The sequence below is a fragment of the Oncorhynchus mykiss genome, chromosome 1 (assembly GCF_057628025.1).
Source record: "Oncorhynchus mykiss isolate SJ-2025 chromosome 1, ASM5762802v1, whole genome shotgun sequence".
Classification (NCBI taxonomy): domain Eukaryota; kingdom Metazoa; phylum Chordata; class Actinopteri; order Salmoniformes; family Salmonidae; genus Oncorhynchus; species Oncorhynchus mykiss.
Genome location: NC_143022.1, coordinates 84,836,733 through 84,847,011, shown reverse-complemented (window position 1 = coordinate 84,847,011; position 10,279 = coordinate 84,836,733). Strand labels below are relative to the sequence as shown.

Below are 10,279 nucleotides of genomic sequence, written 5' to 3'. Positions count from 1 at the left end.
TCCTATCATATAAGATCTTTATTGTCTGAGAACAATCTGTTACACAAGGCTCAGACAGTAGTATGAATGAATCATGTATGTACTAAAATCAACTCATTTCAAATACCAGTACTTCAAAGATGGAACGTTAGTCAGCTCTGGTCCACTCGTGGTAATCATGTTACGGTGGTATTGTAACATTGAGGAGAGACGAGACTAGTCTGGCTGACACGCGAGCTGCGACTCACGGTCAAGGACTTAGAAAGGCTGGTGTTAGCAAGCCTAAGAAATGACGTGATGGTAGATAAACGTTCTCACATTTCAAACTGATATTAGTAGAACCTTAAAAAAAGGTCATAGAAAAGTGAGAAAGTTATTGCCTGACAGAAGTTAGTCTTTGTAAGTACTCTGTGTGTGTAATTAGTCACAGTTTGCTCTGAGCAGTCTGTAGCCTCCACACCCTCCTGACTCCCTCATCGGTCGTATCCAAGTCCCGGAACACACCAATGTCGCTCTTCTGGGCGTATCGCCGTAGCAATGGTTCCAAGACAGTCATTGGGACACTGAAGTTCAGGTGAGGGTAGGTTACCTTGGCAGAAAAGTCTCTGGTGTTACTGGAAACAAGACCTGGAATACAATAAGGACAATCAGCCATGAGGTTTGGGTTAGAGAGAGAAGGGTCTGAAATGTGGCATTAGACACAGTACTATTAATGAATGGCTGTCCTGTCATATTTTCTATGGTCAACCAGTGCCCCCCACTGTTAAAAAAACAGTATCACTCTTTCAAAATCTGCAGTTGCAGGCTTCTGTTCCAGCCACAGCTGTTCATCAGGACCTTGACCCTGAATCAGGTGTTTTAGAGCAGGGCTGGAACTAAAGCCTACAAACCCAGTCGCTCTCCAAGAGTAGGGTTGACTAACTTCTTCCATGGCTTACCTAGCAGCTCTCCTGATCCTGCCCGCACCACAGCTCCTCCGCTGGCCCCTGCCTGCACTGCAGCGGTTGTCTGCAGCATGACAGCCTGGCCATGACAGCCGATCGCCCTGGACAGGATGCCACTGGTCAGAGAGGGACCACAACGCTGGCCGAAAGCTCCGTAACCCACCACCACCACGTCCTCACCTACGGACCGACACGAGGAGACAACTCAAACGGCACCCTATCACCTTCGAGATTATTTCAATATCTGAATCACATTTAGTTTATAAAGCCCTTTTTACATCAAAGATTTTTACAGTAACCCGGCTTAGTAGACCAATCAGAAGCACAATGACAAGATAAGGTTTCCTCCTTTCAGGCAGTTTTAGAAGAACCAGACTCAGAGGAAAGGCCCATCCTCCACTGGCTGTCCTCTTGTGAAGAAAGAAAGAGTACACATAGTGGAGTCAGTGTGACAGTGACATCATGTCTACCTGGTGTAAACGATGTGGCCAAGCGTGACACAACTACCTCCGGGGGAAGGTGTCTTAGCTGCACCACGGCTACATCATAGGGAGACGATGCCTTGGTGGAGTACAGGACATCACTCACCACGGCATGAAATCTATGGGGAGGAAGAAAGGAACGTAAGTAACAGAGCCTTCACTTTGTTCTGGATAATGTTGTGTGGACTACTTTCATCTTCATGCTGGTATGGAACAAATGTTACTTTTTTATGTTTGCCCTGGATTTCTCTTGGAAACCAGCGTAAGTGAAACTTGAACCATCAACCCTGTATCTCCCATACCATGAAGGACATGACCTCTTGGCAGAGGTTGCACTACACTTGCATACATGAAGCTTCAGCATTAATGAACTTCCTATGAGATGCATACAGAACAGTAACCATTATTGGTGTTGAATCACTGAATGTTATGCGAGATGCAGATAGGTCAGGTGAGTAAAATGGCAGCATGGTCCCTGTCATTGGTGTTGAATCTTACCTGTCATTGGTGTTGAATCTCAAGGTGACAACAGGTTTTCCATTGACAACATGTCGACAGGTGACCACCAACCGCGGACTAACCAGAACCCCAGAGCCCCAGAATTGTCCAGCGTCTACTAAGGCCACTGTGGGGTACGTCTGAGTTTCAGTTTCACTCTGTAAGGCTAGAAAGAAGTCTGTGGGCTCCTGCATGTGGTGGATCTCTTGGTGTGGATTGCAAATATTCACACACTGTGTGATGTTCCTCAGAATCATCTGGAGCGAGCACACAAGTGTCAGCCCAATCCACTCGCTGGCTTTCCAGCACAAGGGGGACACGATCAAACCGACGAGGAGCGTTCGGTCTCCGTGGGGCACAAAAAGCCCCCCTCCCTCTGTACCGGGCAGGCAGCGGGCATCAGTGAGAATGAGAGCATTACCTTCCCCGGACAGGTTACTGATGATACCCTTGCTTAGTGTGCCCATGAAGAGATCGGGGCAGAAGGCGCCGAAGGGAGAGCCGCAGGCGAGGACCGCGCATCCTTTCCGGAGAGTGGAGCTGGTCGCCCATGGTATGGTTCCAAAGTTGATGTTTGATGCTTTGGCCAAGGCTGGTACCTTTGTTGTTGTTGTATGAAAAGACAAAATACAGATCATTAGACTGTCAGCATTAAATGGTAACAATGAAAATACTGTAAAGAAAACACATGACTACAAGCAGGTTACTCATTCCAACTGTCTGGTACCTTGAGTACAGCAAACCAGCTCAGAAACTCTGAATCCCTAACCATCTCTGCATCATCATCCTCCTCCCCACCGTAAAAACTCCACTTATCAGACTCTTTGAAGATCTTCTCGAAAGCACTCTTGAACTCCAAACAGTTAGCGAGCATCAGCAGCTGTGCTGTCGCTTGGTGTTGATGCCGCGAGGTGCTGTTGCTCTCCGCGACGGTGCATGACTGGTATGCGCATTGGTTTGTGTCCAAATCTCGCTGTTCATGGATGTTAAGGCTAATTTTGAGTTTTCCACTGAAACTGTCTGGTAGCAAGACCCGGTGATCTGAAGAGAAAGCGTCCTTGTCATTCATAAAGCGAGAAAAGATAAGACCATTGCAGAGAACGAGACTAGTCTGTGAGTTCAGGATGACTCCACTACAGCTTACAGGTTTCTGATCAGAAAAAGACTCAGACACCGTGACCACGCAACACATTTTTTCAGTCGACTCCATTTCGTTGTCAGTAGCTGGGGTGTAAAACGAGAGTTTCTATTGGTCAAATGCAGGTAGATCCCTCCCCGTGTCGTTCCGTTTAAAAAACGTTTTGCAAAAGAATAGGCGTAATAAATACACCCCCTGGCTAACTAGCTAACATGAACTTTGTGCCAATGAAGCTTATCGACTTCCACCTACCAGGAAAAAATGAGTTTAAAAGTACGACAACATATTCAAAAACCTTATGATGCGGATGGCGTTGCAGAATGACATCCAGAAATATCGATCATATCCTATCATCCAACAGGCAAAATATATATGATTACTAATTTAACACAAACAAACAATATTAATACGATCGACCTTAATGCTGCGCGCTGCTTCCGAAACTCCTCTCATTGGACCAGAAGGAAAAGGGGGTGTAATGATAGCTTGAATTGTTACGTGATTGGCTTTCGCTTCTCCAGCTGTTTCCGGTTTCATTGGATAGTTTCATTTTAGTCCAAGGAGAACCAACAGTAAATGTGTCATAGATCATGGATTGTAGAACATAAAATGAAACAAACAAAAAAATCACTAATGGATTGTCCAAAATATTTATTTTGATAAGAGGGCATGCAGAATAATTTCACATTATGTACAAAAAGGATAAAAAGTACCCTCTATCTATTGCACTCACATATATTGTGTATTTCCTACAAAGCCTATATTCTTCAGTACCACACAAGTACCCTCATATTATAGCTATGAGCAGCCAATAATCACCAAGTACTTATTTTACAGTAACAAAAACCATCGATACAGTAGGTAGGTACTGGTAGTTGAAATGACATACATCGTCTGTGACTGACAACGTGGTTGTAATAAAACCCTGGTATTACAAAATACTGCACCTTTGTATTACAAACAAGCATTAATAAATAAAAAGTGATAATGCACTTGTAGTCACATTCATGGCATCAGTTGGTAGTGATTCAACTTGAATTGATCGATCAAAAACATTCATTTGACAACTTTGTCCTCATTGGTAAAATACTCCAGCTGTGCTTGATTGAGCTTGCCTGTTGCAATGGAACCAACAGAAAAGTCCCAGAAGTACAAAGTGTTTGAAATATTTCTAATAGTATTTGAACCCAGGCCTATATTACGTGGAAGGCAACATCAGCAATGGCGAAAAGAAAACGCGGAACTGTTACACCAATAAGCACTCCTCTGTAATCAAATGCCACCGATTTAAAAAATAAACCGGGGTTACGAACTGGTTCAAAGCGATGGCATGTCCTACCCTATAAGTGTAGAGGTAACGTTGCCGAACATAGAGGGGATTGCCTAACTAACTTAATCATATTAATAAGAATGGTTTGACAGACATGAGGTATCCTTAAATGTTCACCACCAGTAAGTAACCGATAATATATAATTGAAAACTACGAAATGTGTAAACTACGAAATCTTGGGTTTGCAGGTTGATACTTGGCTTAGACAAGAAAGTTTGAATTCACTACATAGGGCTCAGACGACCAATTATCAATGGGTTCAACTGTTAGAGGGTTATCAAACAATCACTAGGCCTGAATATTTTAATAGCTCAGTGTTTTCCCAACAGCACATATTTTTATTGTAGCCCCAAACAAACCAGAATTGATTCAACTTGTCAATTTATTATCAAGCCTCCATGAGTTGAATGAGGTGTGCTTATCCGGGGCTACAACAAAAAATACTGAAAGTTTATCAATAAAAGTACATTTTTCTTAGAAATATATTTACTTACTGAGGGCACACTCAAATGCAAAAATTACAATGAATGCTAGCAGTTGATAGCTTTTCCAGCAGGTAGATGTGTGAGGCCTGTACTCTTGTGCATACAAAACAGTTGATAAACAAATACTCTTCCTTTTCACACTATTGAGCCTTGCTGGCCTGCATTACACATCGATCATAGTTACTGGAACCATGCTGGAAAGGACAATTAGAAAACAAATGATGAAGCCCACCCAGTAAGGTTCAGGTTAGCTCTATCGTGTGAATCAGGCAAAAGAGAGATAAGATGGGAGTGATATATAGATCAGTCAATGTACTGTGAGAGCCAGCGGAAACCATCTCCATATCCCTGTCTCTTCAGAACACTGCACATGAAGATCTCCATGGGCCTCAGGTTCAGCTCCTTCAGTGACACATTACCCTGAACAGAGATACACACGCAGACAGACAGAGACAAGTAAAGATGAACCTCCATTCCAACCTTTTCCTTTGTGTTGCAGTGAAGGCGAGACCTCAGAGTTAGCATAATAAACTACCATAATTAAGTGGATGCTAACTGTACTTTAAATATAAATTTGTCATCCCAATCTAGTCATTGTCAAGACTGGACCCCTCTGCCTATCTCTGTAGGCCACCACCTTGAATTAGTTTCATCAGACGTCAGTTTCTCTGGAGGCTGCTGCTTTAGAGGGTAAACCATGTGGGGTGCATTTAACAGTAAGCCTCTCTCCTCCTGCAGGTTGGCATTTATTGTAATGAATCTTGATCTGGAGCCAGCTCTGCAGAGTCATCACTAGTTATCACAGCCACAAAGATATCCAACCTAATCCTAACCTTAAAAATTTTTTCATGAATTTTTACTATGTTGCCAATGTTGACTTTGCAGCTGGGCCATCTAGCAGAAATCTCTCAGTTCTGCCTCCAGGGCAAGAATTGTGACAAACATCGACCTGCTCTCCTCCCTACCTTTCCAGTAGTGTGTCCAATGAGCCCGAACATCCCTCTGAGTGCGTCTTCACTGATGGCCTCTGGACGGTCGATCTTATTCCCCAGGATAAGTACAGGCACGTTGGAGATGGTGTCGTCTGTTAACAGCGCCTGGAAAGAGAATGTAGAGTGCCAGTTTAATGCCCCGCTCATCAGTGAAAAGCAATGGTGTATTGGTTAGCATTTAGCCATACAATATCTACTGGGTGTAGGATAGGCTGCTTATTTACAGTTTTTCCCTATGGTTAACACAAGTTTGCTGAAACTAAATCTCAGGTACACAAAACTCTAACCACAAAACAGTTAGCCATCTTCTCCAAACCCCACAGACATCTTGCAAAATGAAACACAGCAATCAAACTCGTGTACTCCCTGCTCAAAATGAAACTCTGCATACAAATGAGACACACACACACACACACATCAAATTAATCTAATTTAGTGACAACCAAGATCACACCAATGTGACATATTCAAAGCAATACTATCAGAACCTATTTCAGTGTAAAGACTTAAGTTTTTGTAGTTATACTGTTATTGTTTGTGTTTACTGAAACAAGAAAGGAACACAAATGCAGGATACGGGCTATGGTTGATAAGCTCACTCTGATGTTATTAAAGATGGCAGGGTTTTCAATAATCTGTTGTATGATTTCCCGCAGTCTTATGGCACTATTTTCAACTACCATTTGCACAATGGCAGCCTCCTTTTAGTCTGTAAATAGACGCGTTCTACCAACGTGGTGGTCGTCTTTCAGTTCTACAAAAACAAAATAGGATACAGTACAGTAAACACTACAGTAACAGTATACAATAAACATGTTACAAAGTAGTATTGCTCCCAATTTCATACATACATACATACATGAAACATTTACTTTGTTTCCCCTTAGTGTGTATTGGAATCGACAGTCTTCACTGTGCTTTATGTTGTACTACTGTCAAGTAGTAAAAGTAGTAGAGCCAATGTCTGCAGTACATACTGTACCTATTCTCATTTTGGTACTTCCGGATGATGGATGCTACGGTGAAGCGGCTCAGATTGGGCTCTCTGCCCAGCCGCTCTCATGGTCAAACCATGGTTCAGATTGGGCTGCACTCTCTGCCCAGCCTCTCTCATGATCAAACCATGGTTCAGATTGGGCTGCACTCTCTGCCCAGCCTCTCTCATGGTCAAACCATGGTTCAGATTGGGCTGCACTCTCTGCCCAGCCTCTCTCAAGGTCAAACCATGGTTCAGATTGGGCTGAACTCTCTGCCCAGCCTCTCTCAAGGTCAAACCATGGTCCACCACATGGTCCACCACAGTCGCCAGATATCAGATATTACTCTCCTTGTTCTTAGTCTTCCTCCACCTCCACCTCTCTCTGCCAAGTTTGCATCCATTATTCTCCAAACACAGGAGTACTCACCTGTGGACTTTTTATCCATACCAAAAGGTCTGATTGCAAAGTGAACATTTAGTGTTTGCACATGTTAAGAGTGAATGTGATCAATTGGTCATTTACCATAGCTTGTTGAACAGTGTTGCTTTTTATTTGTGAAGATTGTGCCAAAGGTAGAGAATTGTGTGTTGTGTTTGGCCAAATGTTTGTTATAGAATTGCAATCTGAGTGTAAAGCAAAACGTTCCAGTAGTATTGCAGATTTGGTGTATAGTTTTGCTTAATGAGTTACAGGTTTGGTTCATTGTGCCTCATGGGCCAGTTTTAGTGTGTAAACAAATGGGAAAAACTGAAATACTACTATTTGTATTCTTTGTGGAATGTTTTTTTTGGGTGGTGGGGGGGTGCGATGACTTACTTACATCCAGTTCAATTTTGGCTTCTTGTAGTCTCTCATGGTCTGCCGAATCCACCATGTAGACTATACCGTTTATAGCTGGGAGGTAGTTCTTCCAGATTCTCCTGGCTGCGAGTGAAAATCAAAGCAGTTTCATTGTTCACAAGTGACCTCTCACTGCCACTTAAGCCTCAGTATCACCTGAAGGTTTCAAGACTTAACCATTAGAGAAAGCACAGTGTGCATACAGTTTGAGTTCTAATGTGTACCTTGTGTGTGACCACCAAGATCAAATGTTGTGAATGTCATCCCAGCAATGGTCAGCTCTTCTGATGCTGTGGGACAGAGGCAGACAAATAGACTAGCTGAGGAACCACCAGATAAGGGTCATTCGATGAGCGCACTTAAGACAACTACAGACAGCCATAAGTAAGTGAGCAAGGTGTCTGAACATCCTCCATGTCTTACTGGGGTGTAGTGTTGGCACATGCTGTCCCAGTCGGTCATCTCTGAGCATGTGCAGTAGCGTTGTTTTCCCAGCATTGTCCAAACCAAGGAACACCAGTTTCCCAGACTTCTTATATAAACCTAGAGGGATAAACAAGAATAGAGACAGTTTATTTACCACCAGATGTAATGTAGTAAAATATGCTGATGAAAATATGACACGGGATTGAATACCTGATCTGACCATATTATGAAACGCAGTTATTGGTAGAGCATGAGGGTCAAAATACAGGTACACTCAGAAATAAAGTCTCAATCTTCAGTAAGTAATTCATTTTTCTCCAGTAGTTAGTTTTAATGATTTAATGGTATACATTTTAACTGTACCTAGTAACTGCAGCACACCACTGAGGCCTCTGTAGATCCAGTTAAATATAAAGGACATGTCTGTTGTCTTCACCTGAAACAGAATGGTTAGAGGTTTTAAACACCTGAAACAGCTTTTTCCTACACTCTAGAGGCATGATCATTATGAGTAATTCTATGCAGAAAAAATATGCATTATTTTTTTACATATCTCAGCACACATCTTGAGCTGTCTGGTGGTTATTTTTTTTAGGCAACTAAATATGCATCTCTGCTAAAATCTGGGTAACAGATTGAAAGGAATGAGTATGAAATAACTAACAGAGAATACCCTCCACACACGTGATAAAATACAATTTTGTAGTGAAAATCACACAGCGCAATAGACCTAGTCATGGCTATTTAACCTCCAATACTGAAGCTCAATTGTTCAAACTTTTTTTCCCAACCCCGGATTACCTCTTTGGTATGTGCAAACTGCTCCCAGTTGTTGTGCCAAGGCGAGAAAAGTGAAGGAAAATAATACATCTACCACAAACTGTAGCCCGTTCACACTAACTGATCGAGAGCTATTCATGTCTCCTGAGACCCGACCTGGGAACCCCAGGGTCCAAAATTCAAACTTTTCCCTCTGGTCTGGGTCGGGTCTCAAGTCTATGTAATGACAGCTGATAGACCTGAGTGGACCCGACCACGGCTCTGTATAGCTTATAGCATATTTATTTTACGCTAATAAAGGTTCATTTGACTTATAGAAGGCTTAGCCAACATATAAAGATATATTTGTTAACCAGAAGAGTAACTTGGCTGATAAACATGATTTGTTTTGTCAATCGGGGTCGGGTCTAGGTCTGATTGTCCTCGGTCATTTCAGGTCCAACTTTTTGGACCCGGGAAGACCTCTAAACTGATCATAGTACTCAGACTATTTTTATGAACAAGTTGTGGCTACAGATGACATTTGACACGTCCGGGGCTGTCATGGAGCACCTGTTACTTTCTTGACAGTGTCTACTAACTTGCTGTGTGAATATTATAAAAGTAACCTTACAAGAATGCAAAAACGAATACAAGAGTTAACCTATAGCTGCCCAGCTATGATAAAATACACGGTTATTGAGTAAGATTGGTAGTTTTATTGACTAAAGACGTGCTATACATTATAACTGAAATTGTTACAATGGAACTGGCTAATTACACAGTATCCTAGCTATACTGTTGTTGACACCATATTGCAATTCGGTCTGTGACTGAAAAGTTGCATCAGAGTTGCTGAATTAAACAGCAATATGAAGTTAAACAACAAACCGAGTAGGCTAGGCTGAATAGTTCGCAATTATTACAGCCCACTCCCATACGATCAAACTAAAAACATACTAGCTTGATTTTATGATAAACAAATATCTACTAGATAATAATTTTCATGTAACTACTGAAGGTAAACATTTCAACAATTTACCTTGTCTCAGTGGTTCTAACACTCCGTCCTGTTACTTTTGGTCCAGGCTTTCTCCGTGGATGACAGGTCGAAATTTGACAGTTCACCGGAAATGCGTAAGAACGGGGGGGGGGGGGGATCCAATACGTTTCTGTAATTAGATTCTGAGACAAAGAACTCAATCTCGAATCAAAACACAGTTGATATTTTTCAAATAGAAAAATACACATGCCATCTCGAATGAGAATTTACGCACAACCATGCAGGGAATTACATAATTCGGAAGCCCGCTGTTATATAACATTGCCGCTAGATGGCAGTATTGTGTATTTCAACATCAGTACAGCATGTGACTGTTCTAGCAAAGTGTAACCAAATCAACCCTCATCTACATAATATGTCAG

General features: G+C 42.2%; 2 protein-coding genes across 3 annotated transcripts; both read right to left on the bottom strand.

Moving 5' to 3' along the window:
* Positions 1 to 3,510, bottom strand: tysnd1 (trypsin like peroxisomal matrix peptidase 1). Its single transcript, XM_021613537.3, has 5 exons — positions 2,631 to 3,510; positions 1,904 to 2,502; positions 1,394 to 1,524; positions 918 to 1,103; positions 1 to 606 (listed from the first exon to the last, which is right to left on the bottom strand). Exons 1-5 carry the CDS (start codon positions 3,111 to 3,113, stop codon positions 404 to 406), a joined length of 1,602 nt encoding a protein of 533 aa, XP_021469212.3. The 5' UTR covers positions 3,114 to 3,510; the 3' UTR covers positions 1 to 403.
* Positions 3,511 to 3,675: 165 nt separating this feature from the next.
* On the bottom strand, positions 3,676 to 10,180 carry LOC110530473 (small COPII coat GTPase SAR1B). 2 transcript variants are annotated; one of them, XR_016497532.1, is made up of 7 exons: positions 9,897 to 10,174; positions 8,459 to 8,531; positions 8,093 to 8,212; positions 7,894 to 7,959; positions 7,646 to 7,753; positions 5,823 to 5,954; positions 3,676 to 5,277 (listed from the first exon to the last, which is right to left on the bottom strand). XR_016497532.1 is itself a non-coding variant. In XM_021613563.3 (7 exons), the coding sequence occupies exons 2-7, from the start codon at positions 8,514 to 8,516 to the stop codon at positions 5,161 to 5,163; spliced, it is 597 nt and encodes a 198-aa protein (XP_021469238.1). In that variant the 5' UTR covers positions 8,517 to 8,531; positions 9,897 to 10,180; the 3' UTR covers positions 3,676 to 5,160. The 2 variants fall into 2 exon arrangements, 1 of the variants encoding a protein (XP_021469238.1); XM_021613563.3 differs by having other exon boundaries at positions 7,650 to 7,753; positions 9,897 to 10,180.
* Between the last annotated feature and the right edge of the window lie 99 nt (positions 10,181 to 10,279).